The 20,383-nt window shown below is 38.8% G+C and overlaps 1 protein-coding gene and 1 long non-coding RNA gene across 2 annotated transcripts; both read right to left on the bottom strand.

Annotated features, from left to right (window-relative positions):
• Positions 1-3,981: 3,981 nt before the first annotated feature.
• LOC117305709 (NACHT, LRR and PYD domains-containing protein 3-like) lies at positions 3,982-6,687 on the bottom strand. The gene has a single exon (XM_033790580.1). It carries the CDS (start codon positions 6,685-6,687, stop codon positions 3,982-3,984), a length of 2,706 nt encoding a protein of 901 aa, XP_033646471.1.
• An 8,912-nt stretch (positions 6,688-15,599) lies between these two features.
• Positions 15,600-18,435, bottom strand: LOC117305714. Its single transcript, XR_004520711.1, has 3 exons — positions 18,217-18,435; positions 16,990-17,154; positions 15,600-15,718 (listed from the first exon to the last, which is right to left on the bottom strand). It is a non-coding gene; the product is annotated as an uncharacterized LOC117305714 (long non-coding RNA).
• Positions 18,436-20,383: the final 1,948 nt, after the last annotated feature.

Raw genomic sequence — 20,383 nt, 5'->3', positions numbered from 1 at the left:
TGGCCCAGCTATAGTAAGAATGGCAATGTTGCAGTGATCGCATATCGATTGCTCAACTTAACTCATCACACAACACAGTTCACAAAGGCACATATCCATAAACAATGCTGTGCAGCATAGGGACCATCGATATATTAACTTCCTAGCCACTAGCATCACACTCAGCACATAGCCTTTGGGAGTTCCTAATCTGGCCAGAGAGGTGATCAACATTCCACAGTGGTTGTATAATACACAGTAGTCTCACTGTGTGAAACAATAGTGAGAACTGTTTGGCCAAAGCACTGAAGTGTACTCCCAAACTAAATCAAAGTTAATATACAAAACTCAAGAAAACTTAATAAACTAAAGACACATTATACACTTTTGTCTCGGCAAACTATCAATTAAAACTACTGACTAAGAATATAGCAATTCTATAATAATGTAAAGAGCTATGGGTGATTAAAGGGACTTCATTGAACTTCTGATGAAAGTATCAATGAAAGTAAAATAACTGATTAACAAATATGAATTTATGAATAGCACTTAATAGAAATCTTTAAGAATACAAAACAAGTAAACACTCACCCTAGCCTAGATGGTTGTCTAACCAGTGGAGGTAAGATGACTTTTATGGATGAAACTCAACTGACTTTGATGAAACTTTAATAGTAGAATTGCAATAGACACAGAGATGTTAACTGTACAATCTTTATGTTGTGAATGAGGTCCAGTGTGGGGTCTTAAGGAATGTGGATTGCAAGAGTGGCTTTGTTTATCTTACTGATGGGCAAATGAGGGCGCTCTGTTTGCTAGCAAGGGGCTGTATGCAAATGGCCTGTCACATACCTAAAGACACATTGTATTGCGCTGCGATGTACTGGCATTTACACTGATTTAGTGTCAGTCAACTTCCTCTAATGATTACAGTCAATGATTGTGTTATTAAAAACACAAAACAATCAAAGCAAATTGTAAAGGTGTTTCTCTTTTAACTTATCAGATGACATTTAGTGATGACTTCCTGTACTAAACTGGAAGTAATCAAGTTGATACATTGCCAAAATATTATTATGATTTTGTTCATTTTGAGAGAAAAGAAAATGTAATCCTATTGGCGGAACTCGGCCATGCAACTTTCACGTTTTAGTATGTTGTGTGTTTCTGGCTGAATCTGCTACGTCATTTATGTAGTGTTGCTAACATTAGACCTAAACATGATTATTACTTGAATTTTGTTTTTAACTGCATGAGGTGTACAGAAAACTTGTTAAAACCATAAAGTCAGCTAAAAATGAAAAGGTCACCAATGCGTTGGGTCTAAGTTAAGATTCAGAGGGAGCATAACACTCAGTGACCGGGTTCATACTTGAGCAGTTTTCTCAAGTTCAACTTCTGGAAGAGACAACCCAAGACTTCAAGGGATAATGCATCGTTGGATTGGGAAGTAAATTCATTCTGATCCAACAGTCTCCAATAAACATGATGAGTTTCATTCACTCAACTAAAGGAAGTACACAGTTGTGCAGAGAAATGACAGACTCAATGACATGACAGATTCACATCTGTGAGTAATTCAGAATGAGTTACAATTGCAACAAATGAGGAGTCTACAATGACATTCTTATGGGATAAGGCTTTGTCTAGAATGTTTGAAATTGTTGTTAACACATTTTATCTTTCAGGATAAAATGCTTGATACACAGGGCGAAAGTGTAGTTACACAAGGTGCGTGTGCTGCCAAAGTGCGGTCAAAATTGTACAAGCTTGTGTGCAGGGATGTGAGGCTGATACTCACACAATTTAATTAATTTGTCGTTCTAGGATGAAAAAAAAATTAGTCTGACTCTTTTACACTTTGCTGCATTTGATCGCTTATGCCACTGGAGTGTTTAATTTCTGGAAGCCTTTTTTGGTAATCTGGAAAAGTGGATTTTCCAACGTAAACTTGCACCGTGACCGGGGTTTCAACACGCACAAAAATTTGCTGCCGGAGTGCAGTTTCTTAGTCAGGTGTTTGTTTACACTTGTGCGAGAAGAACAACAATTTGCAAATTTCAATTCTGGATTCGTCAACTCATCATTCATTGAACAATTGACAACCACTAACTAGTCAGGCCTTACACTTGTGCGAGAAGAACAATTCGTTTTTGGTTTATCGGGCAGTCGCCTTCTACGAGACTTCGGCAACTACTATTGAACTAGTGACATTAATTGTTCACACTGATACCAAGCTGTAGTCCATGCAGACGTAGGCCTAACATTTAAAACAATTTGTTTTCGGTTTTTCGGGCGGTCACCTTCTTCTACGAGACTTCGGCAACTAGTGACATTAATTGTTCACACTAATATTACAAGCTGTAGTCCATGCAGCGACCGAGGAGGGAAGTACGTCGTCCAGCCAGGCTATGTGGGACTGTGATGGCACCCTCGCATAAAAAGAGAAAAAAGGCCGGGGGCTCGGGCCCCGCGGCGGCAACCAATCTGGCTACTACAACGGCGAGAGCTCCATCCGGGCCGGGTGCTGCTGCTGCTCCCCCCCAGCCTCTTGCGCAAAAAGCTGGAATCATTTGGGATGTGGCAATCGGCGTTTAACACGTTCATGTCAATTTTTGTCACCAAACATCCTACGCACTGTGCAGAGTTGTTGAAGTATGCGGAGATAATTGGCACTGCATCAATTCAATATCCTGGTTTGGGCTGGCGAACATATGACGAGCAATTTCGTCTAAAGCAAGAATCTGATCCGGGGCGATCGTGGGGCAACCTCGATACTGAATTATGGTTAACAGTAGCCGCTGTTTCAACTCCATTCACCTCAAACTCCAATGTTTGTTGGCGTGCAACTGCACATAATAATAATGGGCACAATCATGTTGTTCAACCGCCTAGGCCTGGTTTGTGTTTTGCGTTCAACAGCGCTACTGGGTGTCACTTTGGTGCATGTAGGTTTGCGCACAGTTGTAGCAAATGTCGGCGTTTTGGTCATGGCGCAGTTAGTTGCCGTAACGCTGGGCAATTCAGCTACATGTAATTCCCCGTGAGCTCCCCCGCAAAGTGTAAACCAGGCTTTCGCGCACAATTGGGAAGCGGGCAAGTTGCTAAATCGGCATCACAGCAGGCTCATAAGCCAAATCCAGGGGGCGCTCTAGCGAAAGGAATTAATTATTCTTTTCGTTCTCCCAACTCCATTTAACTGTGCTATTTTGGATTTATGGTTGACAGTGTACCCGTTAACTGGAGATGCAGGGATTTTGCGGTCTGGTTTTTCTAAAAGTTTTTCATTATGTTTTGATGGACCGCGCGTCCCCTGTGATTCAGGTTGTTTGGCCTCGGCTGCCGAGCGCCCTCAAGTGGTGAAAGAGAAGTTAGCAAAGGAGATTAACTTAGGGTGTATTGCTGGTCCATTTATCAACTTGCAATGTTCTCCATTGGGCTTGTTGCCATGTTCTCCCTGTGGGACGCGTTTGGCGTTTTTTACGGGATTCACACAGTGTTTCTGTTTTGGGGGTTATAGTTGCAAGTAAATGTACTTTGTCAAATTATTTCTTTCACTTTGTACACCTTGTTCAAGGAACTTACACGCCCATTCGTAATATTGAGTTAAAGTATTGTAACAATAAGTTGTGTTAGCGCTCTGAGGTTCCCTAGGGGCCAAGTCTGACCTCATGTCTCAAGGTGAAATTTTACAACTTAATTAATTGATTGATGGGTTAACCTCATTGTGTAAGGTATGACTAGTTTCAATAATTGTTTTAGTGCATTCTGACTGTGTGCCCACGTGATTGGAGTCAGGTGGGCATGCAGATTAATGTTTGGCCAGGTGCCAGTTAACAAATATAACATTTGTGTGCCAAATAAGTAATAGGGGCGTGGTGCCCATTAATGGTTGTGTCACGTGTACATTGGAAGAAGAAGCCATGTTGGCCAGATTTGTTGCGGTGTGGCAATTGTTTGCCAATTAATTACTTCGGGCGTGGTGCCCAGTAATGGTTGAGGTCACGTGTTCATGGGAAGAAAACTCCAGTTACTAGTCCTATTGATGAGTGTTATCTCGGCAGAAGAAGCCAAGTACTGGCCAAACAATTGTGGGGTCTTGTGTGGTTGGCTAGACAACTCCAATATGGGCGAATCCAAGCCGATTGATGCATTAATGTGCTGCTTATCTTCATCTGTCCATCTGCTCTTCATGCCTCTCCACATTCTGAGCCTCTTGAGGTGTTTGGTCATTAGCTTCAAATGAGGCGCCCAGAATGATGCACAGTCACTCAATGGATCATTATTTGAGAGATCTAGATCAATCAGATTAGGCATGTCACTCACTGACTCAGCAATGGGCTCCATATCAACACCTGTCAGATTACAATCCATCAATGTCAGTGCCTTAAGGTGGTTCATTTTCTTCAAGTGCTGAGCCCACAACAGTGCAAGGCCACCCAATGCATCATTATCCTGGAGGTTCAGATGAATCAGATTAGGCATGTCACTCACTGACTCTGCAATGGGCTCAATATCTTTATTTATCAATTTGCACCTACCCAAGTTCACCTCCTCAAGGTGTCTCATTCCCTTCAAGTGCTGAGCCCACATTTCTGCACAACCACCCAAGCGTGGATTACTTCCCAGATCAAGTATAACCAGAGTAGACACACCACTCAGTGCCACAGCAATGGGCTCAATATCTGTACCTTGCACTGAACAGTCTTGCAAGTGAATTTCTTGAAGGCATTCCATTTTCCCCAGTTCAGGACCCCAAATGGATGCACATTCACCCAAGTCTTCGCTCCATGATACATCTAGATTAACCAGAGTGTCACCCATTGACTCTGCAATGGGTGACATATCTTGAGCTTCCAGTGAGCAGCCAGCCAAGTACAGCCTCTTGAGGGGCATCAGTTTCATCAATTGAGGAGCCAACGATGACACAGAGCCACCCAAGAGTATACTCTCTGTGAGGTTTAGCTCAGTCAATGTTGATGGACTTTCCAATGATGATAGGATTTGATTAGTATTGTCGACAGTTAATGAGCTATACGTCAGAGCTAGAGATTGTAAATTGGTCAATAGTTTTATTGACTTTGCCAAATCTTCACCAAACCTCGGGAAGTTAAAATCATGCACATACAAACATTCAGCCTTTGTGAAATAATCATTTCCTCTGCTGATGGCTGCCACTTGGTTCACAAAATGAAAGAATGCATTTGTACTATCATTATTCCAACTGTGAAGTATAAGACGATCAGTCAGAATTGAACTGATAACATTTGCTGGTGGCAGTTCCTGTGACTGACTCTCAAAATAACAAATAACGACAAGTTCCAAATTTCTGCCTTGATGCACCTTCTGTAAAATATGATTTGTACATGCCACATTGTCTCCACAACAAAACCGGAGCAGATAATGATATCGAGACACATAAGGAGAGGCTGGCAACTCAATCTGATCTAGGATTATGTCAAATTCTTTGGTGTTTATCAAGCTTTGCCAGTACATCGCTGCGCAATACTCCAGAAATGTGTGGTGTATAAAAGTTACTCGTTGATAGGTTTCAAGGCCATCGATGACCCTCTCACTAGTGAGGACACCTGCATTAATTGCTGCATCTAACGCACTCTTTTCAAAGTCCCCTTCTCTAAAGGCAAATGACTGATCTTTAGAAAGGAGACTACCTAGAGCAACCTTTCCAATAGAAATCAAAATCTTAGATATTGCATCGTCTTTGATGTCTCTTGTTTTTCTTTTGAATATGTAATTCAGTGCTTTGTTATACAGTCGTGTCATTGTGTCTGGGAGGGTGTTCTCTGTGCTCCCCATCAGCAAACACATGAGCAGCAGTAGCATGGGACTCTTTGCCAAATCAGACAAGGTTTCTGATTGTTTTATCTGCTCTGTAAGCTTGCTAGCCTTGACATGATCATCATGGAAGAATTTATTCACATATTCCTCTTTATCTGTATCGGAAAACCCCTCAACTCTCACATGAGCATAGGGCTTTTCAACCAATGATTTGTTGACTAATTTGTCAAGGGGAGGACGGGATGTAATAACTACACAACATTCTGGGCCCAGCTTTCGATTCAGAATATTGAGAATCGAACCAAATGAGGATGTGTCAAGCGGGTCAAATTTAAATTCATCAAATCCATCCAAGAGAATCAATACTTTGTCTTGGTTCTTGTCAACAAACTCTTTCAAGGCAGATTGATCTACACAGTCTTTGGTCAGAAGCTTTTCACTAAAGATGGCATCTTCTAAGTTGCTACTTTGTTGCAATGAATGCATTTTGAAAGCAAAAACAAGTTTGAACTTATTGAGTGTCTCACTGTTGCCCATTGCCCAATCATAAGCAATTTTGTCAATTAGGGTTGTCTTGCCAATTCCTGCTGATCCGCTTACAACAATACGTTTGATTGGATAACCCTCCCTGGTCTGAAAGTGGAAAATCTCTTCATATGAATTAATTTTCTTGTGTTGAATCTTCCCACTTTTGTCAACTAGTTCATCTAAACATAGCTTAGTGTAGATGTCCATTATGTGTCTCTTACTATCATCAACCATTGGGAGCATCTGTACATAGCTACCTGTACTTGTGTACTTTTTTTTCAGTGCCTTGTTAGCCTTTTTTCCAACAGCTTGAACTTGATCTGGGTCTGGTTTTCCTGTTACAAAACATAAAAATATAACAAAAAAATTCATCACTAACATGATTACACTCACAACACATGTCCTTTGAATAATCTGTTCAATTCACAAAATTTAACAATTTTTTTTGTGACAGATACACACCAGCTGGTTTTCACCTCTGAGTTCAAGTGAACGTGTTTTAGGAGGACCACAGAGCTGGATTTTATTTATATTCTTTCCTCTTTTCAAATTTCTTTTCGCCAGTCATGTGATTGCCATGCATGTGACAATCATTATGCAATGGATGTCTGAGCTATGGTGTTTCAAAGTAGAAATTTAGTTTGTAGTAAAAATGTTTGGCATGGTTGGTTCATATCATATCATTTCAACACATTTTACTGAATAAGTTGAAATGGAGAGATATTTGTATAAGTTTCATGGCACTCACTAAGCACCATACATGTAGTTTCCATACCCTACAACCTCTTCCCACTTGAACAAAAGCTATTTGTGTGGCATTTTTAAAGCAGAGAACTGTATCAAGAACATAGAGCGCTAACTTGCTCTGCGTTTTGAAGCCTCCCGGGTCGCACACATGTTTGTTGTGGTGCGTGATTACGGAACAATTTTAATTGTAAGAGAACACACACGGCCGTGAAAATTTTGCATTTGGTGCGCACGCTTACATATGCGAATGCCTAAGTTTGTGTACGGCCGCGTCATGGGCCACTTCATAGCGCTGCCTAAATGTTTGTGCTTATACAACATAAGGCCTCTTGTGAGAAATCAAATACGTTTATGCATACACACATTCTTATAATAGTAAGTAGGCCTACAACAAATGCTTCAAGGTGTCAAGGGGAAAAGAGCGAAATCTTTTTCAGTAATGCACAGTATGCCGGCAATAATGACGAACTAAAAAAACATGCATACGTGCAAACTTGCCTCTTAAACATGACGCACATGATGCTCGCAGTTTGTACGCTCATCAGCAGATTGTGCGTTCACATTTGCTGCATATTTGGTTCGATGGGGCATAGAAAAGAACAAACGCACTATCATGCAAATATCCATACAATTGCGGTACAAAATTTCAAGCTTTTGTATTGGTTTGTACATAAACATGTATGCGCCCACATGGCATCAAAACCTAAGTGCGTGTATAAAGGGGAGTTAGCGCTCTAGTCAATATATATAGCTCTATGATCAAGAGCCTTTGATTTAGGGATTCCTTTTTGTACTAATAACCTCCATGCTAAGATGAATGTGTATAATACCTGGTACATTCTGATTACCTGGTAGTTTCACTGTAGTGTTAGTAACAGGACCAAGGAAGACAGCACCAGGATTCACGATTGATAAGTTTGGTACATGTACATCTGTCTGTGGATGGTTAGGACTGGCACTAGATGATTGGTGGCTGGCTTGATGTTGCTGAAGATCAGGTTCAACATCTGATGACAGATAAAACTTCTATTTAGGTTCACATTCCAGGGAGTGACACTCGTACTTGCTTATTTCAGTATTTGTAAACATATTTCCAGCTCTTCTACACCACTTGATTTTAGTATTTTCCTGCTCAGTGGAAGGATACTTTTCATGTAGCCTAGGGCATTCTTGACTTGAAAATTTGCGTTATACTTGAATGTCTTGTCATGAATATTGACACCGGGTGTCGTTTATACTTTGCTTCAAATCAAATATATTAATGTTAAGTTTTCCTTAGCAGTAATACTTGGCCTATACATGTTGTAAATATTAAAGTCAATTTGTGCTCGGAATATTAGCCTGCTGAACTTGGTTAGGGCTAACTGTGTGATCATGTGATGATTGGTGGCTCTGATCTTGCTGAAGATCAGGTTTAATATAATGAAAGAATAACATCAATTGAGGTTCACATTCCAGAGATGACACTCTGAAGATTGTTTCAAATTCTTCTTACATTGACAATAATTATGCTGACATATTTTTTATGTCAAGGCCATTCATTCTCATGTTTGTACCATGAATTAAGGAAGAGAAGGAGTTCGAAAGACGAGACTAACCGCAGAGTAACAAAGGAAAACCCTGACAATGGCCCTGTCATACCAGTGGAAAAAGATAGGAGACCTCCAGCTGAGCGTCTGATTAACGAGCGGGATTAGATCTCTTTGTACAGGGATGTGTGGTACCGCCACTCTGCACTGTTGCGTGCGTGTTAAGATGAATCATTGGAGACACAAGATTTGCGAAATTACACAGTTTTCGCATGCGCATTGTGTTTTCTTATCTTCATGGATGTGCACACGGTACAAACGATTGTGTTGTTTCCAAAGTTTTATAAATTAATCTGTTATTGTGGAAGTGTCGTGGCCGAGCGGTTAAGAGCACCGAATTCAAACTCTGGTGTTTCTGATCAACAAAGTTACTGGTCTCAAAGTATTAGCAGTGTCATTCCCTAATTAATACATGTAAGTGAATTTACAGCTCTTCTACAACACCTAAATATAGCAATTTCCTACTAAATAAGATACCTGTAATGTATACATGGGCATTCTTGACTTCGAAATTTGCATGATACAAAAAAGTCAGTGTGTCGTTTTGACATCGCCCCAAGCCAACAATATTGATGTTAGTTTTCTTTTTCAGTATTTCTTCGCCTACTGTTGTAAATACTAAAGTCTATGTGTGGTCGTGATTTTGCTCCTGAATGACAATGCAGTTGCTCAGGCATGAAGAACAGCTTGGAGAGTGGGGTACCATTTTCTTGCTGAGATGATGAAATACACCAAAGTTGTCAATAAGGGAACCTCTATCATATGAAGTAAAATTCAAACAGGTTATGAGTGCTCAGAACTACCCAAAAGAGCAAAAGAGGGAGAGCATCTTGAGAAGCTGGTTGACTGGTCGCCATTGTACAGCACATAAGAAAATATCAACGGACCTACAAACAATGAACTATATGGACCTAAACTCTGGAATAAACTTCCCAATCACATCAGGGACACAACATCCTTCAACACATTCAAGACACTTCTGAAAGCCCACTTGTTTCAGGAGGCCTACCATCAATGACTTTTTATTTCTTCTGTGCCTCAGCGCCTTTGGGCAAACTTTTGATTTAGGCGCTATACAAATTACGTTTGATTGATTGATTGATTTTACTTCAGACTAAAGAGTGTTGGACAATTTTATGTCAAAATTCCTGACTTTACCCCTGTCACTAACAATGTTGTCTCCATTTGGAATTAAACTACAATTTAAACTTTTATTGGGAATGAGGAATACTGTTTTTGTTTTAACCTGTGTATCACACATCAGTGTCAAAATCAAAATATTAACTTTGAAGCTATTGTGATGAATAGTTTTAAAACATAGACCATATTGGACTACATGTGAATGACAATTCACAAAAGGGAAACAAATCTTTACCTCGTTCATCTTTTGATAACATCTGCTCCTCTTTCATAACACAAGTTTGACTTAAAACCCCCCCCCCCAAAAAAAAAAAAACAAAAAAAAAAAAACAACTTTTGTATTTTTTTTTAAATAGCATAAAAAATAAAGTAAAATTGTGTTCTGATCCAACATGGCTCATCAGACCCGTGATTATAACTAGCTGTATTCCTTGGCATTCAATGACTAAGACCATATAGTCTATTCCTCCTGGACAAGTTGCCAGTCTAGCGCAGGTTACTCCACAGCTCTCGCCGGTGCCCACTGTGTACTCCCGGGTGGAGAGAAGCAAAAATAATCATATGGATTCCTTTGGGAAAATAAAGCCACTGGACAGTTTTCACGTGACATCTCTATGAGAACGTCTAACGTATCTAAAAACATTGTAAAACGGGTCCTTTTTCGCACCTATCGCCACCACAACATTATTTAACAAAGTATACCTTAGTTCTTTGTTGTGAGCCAAACATTGCATTTTTTTAGAAAATGAAAAAAAGAAAAAAAAAAAAAAGAAAAAAGGAACAAAAAAAATTGTTTTTCACTCGCATAAATCATGTTAAAACTTGCCTTTTTTGTCAAAAATCAACCCGTTTCCTGTGTAAAACCCACGTGTAGCCAAAAACCGCTATACTAAAATAGCTATACATTAAATAGCGCCCTCTGTGAGCTTAGATCTCTCGAGTCATTTCTCTCTGGCTTGTCAGCTTTCTGACAATGTAAACCTTTTTGCGATTGGTTGAGGTTTAGGCTCGCGTGTATTCACTTAAAAAGAAATTGTGGGTCCGAAAGCCAATGAAATTGATCGTTGCATGGCGCGGTGAGCCGCACACAATACATACAAACAAGCTGTGCATCCTGTATGCAGCATGGGTTTCGTCTCTTATCTTTTTAATCCAAGGCCACTGGACTGTGCGTCTTTGGCTGGTTTGCTTGGGGTCCTTTTGACTAGAAAGGATTTGATATGTTGAACCCTCATTGTATAAATAACAGAATTTGGGTCTAGCACCCAATAATTTTATCATTCAAGACTGGGGGGATGCTTTGTCAGACAGTAGGAGGGTTGACTGTGTACTGTGTGCATGCCATCATATCATATTGCAGGCTGGCATATTTTATATATCATTTAAGAGGATGCTATTAGTTGGTCAGACAGTAGGAGGGTTGACTGTGTACTGTGTGCCTTCCGTCACCAGATCTTATTGCAGGCTGGTATTGTTAATAATTTTATCATTCAAGAGGATGTTTTAATTGGTCAGACAGTAGGAGGGTTGACTGTGTACTGTGTGCCTTTCATCACCAGATCATATTGCAGGCTGGTATTGTTAATAATTTTATCAATCAAGAGGATGATATTAATTGGTCAGACAGTAGGAGGGTTGACTGTGTACTGTGTGCATGCATTTTTGCAGGCTGGCACAGTTTTCAAGATTTGGTTTTTACCCATACAATTTAACATCTCTTATATCGTTGCGGTACCCGCTGCAAAAACATAAGGATTCGAACTGCCTCTAGCTACCGGGCAACCTTGGTAGTCTAGTTGGTAAGACACTGCTCTAGAATTGCAAGGGTCGTGGGTTCGAATCCCAGCCGAGTAACATGCCTGTGATATTTTTTCAGTACCGAGTATACAGTGCTAACACACATCGGTGTATGGGTAAAAACCAAATTAATATTCTTTATCCCCGATGCAAATTTAACATCTCTTACAGTAGGAGGGTTGACTGTGTACTGTGTGCATGCATTCACCCTATCATAATGCAGGCTGCATAATTTATATCATTAAAGATGCTTTTAATTGGTTAGACAGTAAATAAGTTGACTTGGTGAGACGATTTTTTAAGTATTATGGCACTCTCTGAGCACCGTAGTTTCCAAACGCACAACTTGTTTCATCTGATCAAATTTTTTTAATTTTCGACAAAGCAGAAAATGGTATCCAGATGCATTGGATTTAGGGTCTCTTTTTGCACTGATAAACTCTCTGCTAAGAAGAATGTGTTACAATCTGGTTGCCTTATTGTTCGAGTCAGGGTATTTCCAGAATTTCTACAACACTTTAACATAATAATTTCCTACGAAGAAGAATAAAATATGTTCAATATTAGGGAGCATTCTTGACTTCTAAACTTACTGCTTTTAGTACAAACCATAAATATTGAAACCTAGTTTCATGTTTGAGTTTGCTTCAAGTCCAAAATATCAACGTTGATTACTTTTCTGTATTGCTTGCCCCATACAAGTTGAAAATATAACGTCAATTTCTATAAGTGATTTTATAGAAACATCAAAGTAAAAGTCAAAATGTTCTGTAGTTACCCTCTGTTGGTTGTGTTAATGGTTGAGCTTGTTGTTTGAGTCTTTGATCCTCTCTGCGGCGCCTTCGATCTTCTGAACATTAAAGGGCAAACATATTTTGGTGTTACTTGTTAACATACTTGTTTAAAGGTATGGAGTTTGCAACGATGGAGACTCTTGGTTGTATTTCAATGGCCAAGCCACAGGGTTAAACAGGGGTTAAACGTTATGTGATTCAATACACTTTGTACCAATTGTTTATAGAGTATGACTGATTCTTTGACAGTCCTGAGCTACTCCAACACCCAGAATATGTTAATTCAAGTGCTCTCATGACAGCAGTAGATTCCTACAAAGTTTGTTTGTAGTAATTTTGAAGCCTGTGCTGATTTTAAAAACTCAACACCATGTTAAAGGAACATGTTGCCTTGGATCAGTCGAGTTGGTCTTTGAAAAGCATTTGTAACCGTTGGTTATGAATGGTTAGATAGATTGATAATTTGAAAGTAGAGTATAATGATCCACACAAACATGCCTCGAAATTGCATGGTTTTCTTTTCACATCGCGATCAAACATGGTCGCCATTTTGTTCTAGTTCTCGACCTGAATGGAAAATCGTGCATTTTCGAGCCATACTTGTGTGGATCATTATGTGTCTTTTAAAACATCTTTCTAACCATAAGGATTTCATAGCAAACGGCTTCGATGGCTTTTCAAAGACCAACTCGACCGATAATAGAGTGCCAAAGACTCTTCCATACACAGTGAAGGTTTGAGTGTGCAGTGTTTTCTATGCAGCTTTCAAGATAATAATATCAAAGTCTTATATAGCGCACGTATCTACCAAACAAGGTACTCAAGGCCCCGAGTATTTACAAACTTTCAGAAAGAGAGGTAAGATGCAAAGATTTAGACCAACTTTATACTTTTATAGTTTCTTTATCCTTAATTTGGTTTTATTTTTTTAAAATGGAAAAGTCAGTGGCATTTCTCCATACTGGGAGTAACAATAGAAACATGTAAACGAATTAAAATTGTGCTCCTTTAACCTTTAGGGTGTGGCAGCCTCCCACTTTATCACATTGCTGGACAGTACCAACGTTTATATCCATCCCATCAAAAAAGTATAAAACTTTTGTTTAATGACTGCTTTACATGCCTAGCTTTTGTCTAGGATTATTTGAGTGTTTTTTTTTCTTGTTAAGATTTCTCCACTTATCAGGGGGTGAAATCTTGGCAGTTTTGTATTTGACTCGGGATATTTGTGCTCGGTATAAACATGAGTGGCAATAATTTTCTGTCCTTTTGAAAAAAAAACAAAAAAACATCCCCGAGTATTGAGTTCTGATGTCAAGGAATATGGCTGCCCCAGGTCATTACACTTTGGAGAAATTGATTTTCAATTGAGGTGTTATTCACACAATAATTTTGAAAAGTTGGAGCGCCTTTTGTTTTCCCTAACTGTAAGCAGTAATATGAAATGGATAGTGCTGTAAGGGGCTGCTTCACCAGCAGATAATGTCTGCTTTACACATTTCAGAAGAATTGAATCATGAGTCATGTCTGCATGACTTCTGAACTGGAATTAGTAATAAATCTTGTTGAATGAAACGTTTCACAAAGAGCTTCCATCCATTGTTCTTAAGTGAAAGTACTTCAATAATTACCTCTTCTGTTTCTTCTGCAAGTATACAGACAACCCACTGTAGGTAAAACAGAAAATAGTTAAAAGCCATATATAGCAAGCCACCTTAAAGCCAAGTTTAATTAGTGTGATCCAGTACAGTAAATGCTACGTTGACTTATTGGCCAACTGAGCTATAGCTGTTGTTTAGATGGTGAAACTCTTTTAAAGTGGGTTGTCAATTTCTACTGTAATACTATTTCTAAGATGTTGATTTATTTTGGGGAAACAAAATCTGCTTTCATGATAAGTTGTTATTCTAAATAAGTTATTCTTGAGAAACATAGATATTTGCCAGTACATAATGGAACATAGTACGCAAGGAGTGATCAAAAAAATAAACATTCACTACACTGTGCGTGCAACGGCGAGAGCGCGCGTGATGCGGGCTGTACCACTTTGACATGGGGGTGGAGTACAATAATCATAAGAATGGGCGTTGCGTATTACTGTAATACTCAAAGTTTTACGCAGACATTGTGGTTTTAGACAATAAATGTGAGATAAATATAATTAGCCTTTAGATCCAACTTTTGCAATGATTGCATTAAACAGTATTTTCCTGTATGGACACCCCCACTTTCCCAAAATGAGCTGTTCCTGTACTAAGTCAATGGCCATTATGTTTACGTTAACGCGCGCTCGCACACACAACATGGAAAGGGTTTAAGCTACAAAACTATGGGTATCACATGTTTCGTTCTCGGGCAACAGGTTACAGTTAACCAATCATCAACATTGTTACATGAATGGACAGATTAACTGTTCAGATTCAAGAAGCTGTTTGATCCAGGCAACTGCGTGGCGCAGTTCACGAGTAATGGCAAGTTATGTAAAACGGGGGGATTTCGATAGTTTTTCACTCCCCGCCATAGGGGCGTGAAAGAAAGTTCAATTTATTTATATAAAAAGGGGGACAAGTTCCCTGTTTATAGAACTAAACAACGTACATGAATTAAAAAAGAGTAAGTTCCTCTTCAAAATACTGAACGATCCATAAAATTCGCTTGTTGCAATCTTGAGTTATTATACAATTTGGAAAAAATTATGCATTTTAAAGGTATATTTTGTGCGTATTTGGGGCCGGACATAAAATGCTCTATGCAAATGAGCGCTATGTTCCATTATGTGATATCATCATCTCAAGATAAATTATCTTGTCAGTTGTGCACTTAATTGATCTCCGTAGATATTTTTAAAGTTGAATTGTTAAGTTATCAGGGAATAAGTCCACCTCTAAGCTTTTGTGGTGACTTTAGTTATTGGTTGTGGCTGCCTCAATACAGTGAGGTATACAGTCCATTTTCAGTTATACGTGCTAGAAAAAGCGAGACCCCAGTTTGTACAAGGTTTTTCACTGGTCCAAACAGTCCCATGCGTGTTTCTATGTATTGAAAAAACGAAAGATACAAGCACATTTGTAGCGACAACACGGATAATACAAGGTATTTTTGGATGCATTTATGGTTATTTTATGTTATTTTGGCACTAGAACAATTTTTATTGTGTGCCTGAACTTTGGTAGAAAAGGCGTTTAGAAAAACAATAACGACTTACATATTCCAAAGGAGACACCAACTGCGCTGATACAACCAGAGACGATGCTTATAATGTTCCCAGTTGTTAATCCAGATTGTCCTTCAGTAACTGTAGTTGTCAAATCTGTTGTGTTATCTGTGAATGCCGCCATGATGGATCTGTTTAACAAGAAATTACTGGAGTGAATAACTCTTTTCATACTTCTTCATCCAATGACTGCAACAATGAACAAAGTTACAGTGCTTAAAGGCAGTGGACACTATTGGTAATTACTCAAAATAATTATCAGCATAAAACCTTTCTTGGTATCAAGTAATGGGGAGAGGTTGATGGTATAAAACATTGTGAGAAACAGCTCCCTCTTAAGTGACGAAGCCTCCCCTTTGTTCCTAAAATGGTTCAATACATTTTAAAAGTAACCCCCAACAATAAAACAGATTGTCTTTCTCCGCAAACAAATAAAGTAAACAAAACCAGTCTGTTTTTACCAGCAGTTTACTACCGATAGTCATACTTGTTACTGCGAGTGACAGCCTATAGATATGTAGAGGTCAGTGGTCTCAAAGTACTCCATGAATATTTTCTTTAATATTTAAGTCTTTGGTGTTCCCCCATGCCAACTTATAGACTTCTCACCTAATATTGTCTGATATTATTTGGCATTGGACATTTAAAAACTATTAATAAACACAAAGAATCTATCAAACCAGCTCTGCAGCCAGTGGTGTAAGTAGACACTCATTGGGGAGGGAGGAAGCGGGGTTAAAGACATAGTTTGGGAGTGGCATGGCCGAGCGATTAAGAGCACCGAATTCAAACTCTGGAGTTTCTGATCAGCAGAGTGTGGGTTTAAATCCCTAGCGGTGACACTTGTGTCCTTAAGCAAGACATTTAACCATTGCTTCGTCCTTCGGATGAGACATTAAGCCGTTGGTCCCATGTGTTATGTAACACATGTAAAAGAACCCAGTGCACTTATCAAAAAGAGAAGGGGTTCGGCCCGGTGTTCCTGGTCTGATCGGCAGCAAATTGCACCACAGCACTTTAAAGCATTACAAGGTGCTATCAGAAGTAGTCCTACATCTTGCAGGAAATACTGTATGTTACAGCGCCAGGAGCGTCACTGGGTGACGGACATGTGCGCTTTATAAGAAGCCACAATTATAATATATTGCACCCTTCCCTGTGTATTTTTCAATCTCTCTGAACACTCTTCCCTTCTGGTTATGCCACAGCATGTAGCTGATGCATGGACATGGGTTGGGATAATGATATTGATAGAAAATACTTCTAGACAATTAATCTGGTTGCTTTTGATATCTGGGATGAAATATTATTTATTGGAAGGGACCAAGAAACGTGCAAATCAGGGGGGGGGGGGGCGTCCAGGGATTGGGAGAGAAGTAGGCAAGGATTGAGTATTACTTACCAAAGACTTTGTGGCGTCTGGCTTAGTAAAGACTGCAGAGATTACTTAAACCAGATCAAACTTCAATAGTGACAAGGTGAAAGACGGTAGAAAATCAAGCTTTTCCGGCCTTGAGATTTCAAATATCAGACAAGAAGTAGTTGAATACAAACACATGAAGTTTCCCTGTACACATTTGGAAAATAATTGTTGTTAAACAGGAAAGATTTTACCACTGTATGGAAGAATGCACCTTCTGGCTTCATGAGGCCTACTTATAATGCCTTTGGAGTAGCCTGTGTGTTAAATTTCTTTGTTAAATTTAAAGCCAACTCCCTGCCTAGATACAGGTCACAAAATGTACCAAACATATTTTAATAGTTTAGGCAGAGTATTACTGATGTACTCAAAAATATATCAACTCATTTCTTGCATTGGATTTTTCTTGGTTAAAGACCTGCTTGAACGAAAATTCAAGTCGTGAACTTTGCTGAACTTCATTTAAAATGTTTTCAATGAATAAGGAAATCGAGTCATAAGATTATAAATAAATTTTAATTGTGTACAAAAAAACAATCATTTCGAATACCCTTATCTAGCGCTTTTCTGAGAGATTTGCGAAATGCCCCGTTACGTAATCACTCTTAAAACGTCATAGTTGGGAGCTCCAATTTCTAAAGCCGCTTTGTTGTAGCGGGGAGGTATAACAAAGCAAACTCCCTCAAATGACGTCAGCGACATTGTCCTTTGATGTACGCTCTCAACGGCAGAAGTGTTTTTAGTGTTTCAAAACCTTTAGGTTGGGGCCTACATTTTTAATCGATAATTACGAAAAATTCAGAAGTGTACACATATCAAAATTACTATAACCATTCATCATTGAGTTGAGGCTAATCAGTTACCCAATTATTGACAAACTAAGACACTTACTGCCACCCTAAAGAAAGAGCTGAATAACAACAAGGTTATATGCTTTATTTAACAAAGCAGATTTATGGTCATTGGTAACCTGATTTTGTATCGATATTAAAAATAGTTTTCAGTGGTTGTAAATAACAACGTTTAAATTCATGTACAATGTTTTTGCATTTCACTTGCCATAATTTCACTAAGATAGTTTCAAACATGATTAAGCAAGGTCTTTGGCAATACCAGTTGAACATCACCATGGTGGCATTACATGAGGAAGTTATAAAAAGGACAAGTGGGAGTTTGGGCCATGGATAACAACAATAAAGTGTTACTTACCACTCATAAATATGTTGATGATCAGAGCTAACTTAAACCATATCAAACTTCAGATGTAGGTGACACATGTTTTCAAATATCAGTTGAGCCTTGCTAGAGAACATTTAGAAACCTATTGAGTGAAATTAACAAGATAACTGGAAGGAATCTGTGTTAGACAGGAAACAAATCAAACAAATCAAGTTTTTCCTCCTCCCTAGGAACTAACATTGTGGTCCGCACAGGCCTGTGTGTTTAATTTTAAGGAGTGGTTTGTATTGTGTTTAATGTTCCAGGGTTCCCGAGTTTCCCCAGGGAAGCTGTATCAATCATGTGATTCAAAACAACCAATCAGATTGAATAACTTGGTGCAGAATTTTCCACTAGTTGAGTTTCTTTTGTCCTTCACACCCTGATACTTTGCATAGATATTTGAATGACTATGAAAATTGTTGTACCTGAACTTTAAGGAGTATTGTGTCTCATACAGTCTAGGTTTCTTTCATGTGATGTTTCAACCAAAAGTTCTCTGGAGAGGTGAATCTATCACCTGATCCAAGCCAACCAATCAGATTGAATAGCTTGGGGCAGAAGTTTCCAGTAGTTTGGTTTCTTTTGTTGTTCACACCTTGGTACTTTGCATACTGTATGCTAAGGTGCAGTCATGCAAGGAGTCTATGCTGGTACGAGACTCCTACTAGTGTTGTGTACTACCCAATAACTATTTATAGGTTTCATGATGCAACTAGTTTTCAAGGAAACTATTTAAAAAAGACATACTGAAAAATGTATCCTTGTTGAAGAAAACATTCATTATGATATTTTAAAAACATCAGTGACAGTTTTGGAATTTACTTTGTGACTGCAGTTCCAATACTGCAACAAAATATATCCAGAATGTAAAACTCTGGAAAACCTTGTGTGCTGTTTAGATAAACTTTTGAAGTTGGAGAGGTTTTTCAAGGGTACAATACCTATACAGTTACCATTACTGCGGCTGGTACCCCACTCAGTTCATGCTTTGCAAAGAAATTTGCTGTGCAGAACTTTCTGCTTAACGACTTTATGAAATGTGGCCCTTGTCCCTTGGCGAGAGGCAGTTTGAATCCCCCACCAACAGAAACTAGGAAAGAACAGAGTATACAATTTATAGATATGATGGCTTTGTTTAAAAAAAGATATCATATCAAGTATGTAGTAGCTATTTATAGGTGTTGTGATTGTGTGTACTAGTGTGCTGATCATCAGTTAGGGCCTTTTATATAACACCCAAGCAGATCCTTGCCATTTGATTGGAGGATTGTCCGTCACGTGATAGCAAATAAAAGTACCATTGCACGCTGAGTCACTCACCGTGTTTTTTCGTTCCATCCGAAAAGTACCATTGCACGCTGGCACGCTGCCAGCGTGCAATGGTACTTTTCGGATGGAACGAAAAAGCTGAGTAAAAACATCACTGCGTGCGCGTGTCTTTGGTAACGCAGCAGGTGTTACTGCAAGAAGGCATAGTAAAATTACTAGCATTCGGCTTCTACAGTTGAAATTGTTTGTTTTGACAGTTGTTTCTTTCAATCAAAATGACAAAGTTCTACTTGGATGTTATATAAAACAAATAATGAATGTTTTTCATTCGTGCAATGGTGCGAATATGTTCATTCGTTGAAAGCTGGAATGTTCCATTCAACTCGGCTCCGCCTCGTTGAATAGAACATTCCATCTTTCAACTCATGAACATATTCGCACCATTGCACTCATAAACATTCATTATGTGTATAATATTCAGTCAGATTGTGTCAGTGGGTGTACCACACTAAATATAGAGAAACTTAATGCATAGAGCCTAGTCATTAACAAAATGTAAACTTTTCTGTATGTCAAAGAGTTAAAAATTATGACTTTATTGATAGTTGACAATTTGTTGGGCCTGGTTGGGGTTGTTGACTTTGTTTAAGTTCTTATGGTACATCTACCATTTCTTAACATTTTTTTTCCTCATCCAGTGAGGGAACATTACATCGTTGTTTGGGGCGTTCTCAGAGAGCATTATTTAAATGAAGGGATATAATACAGAAAAGGTGCTGTAACAGACCTCTATACTTTCAGTTGATTCATTTTATTAGTAATTTTGATATGGCATAATGGTCATAGGATGGAACCGCAGTAATGGCACAGATATTTGAGATTGTTT

This window comes from Asterias rubens, unplaced genomic scaffold (genome assembly GCF_902459465.1).
Source record: "Asterias rubens unplaced genomic scaffold, eAstRub1.3, whole genome shotgun sequence".
NCBI classification, from domain to species: domain Eukaryota; kingdom Metazoa; phylum Echinodermata; class Asteroidea; order Forcipulatida; family Asteriidae; genus Asterias; species Asterias rubens.
This window is presented reverse-complemented; position numbering and strand designations above follow the sequence as displayed.

Bases quoted from the DNA above. Each gene is read 5' to 3' on its own strand.
- LOC117305709 (XM_033790580.1), bottom strand. From the start codon at position 6,687: ATGTTAGTGATGAATTTTTTTGTTATATTTTTATGTTTTGTAACAGGA.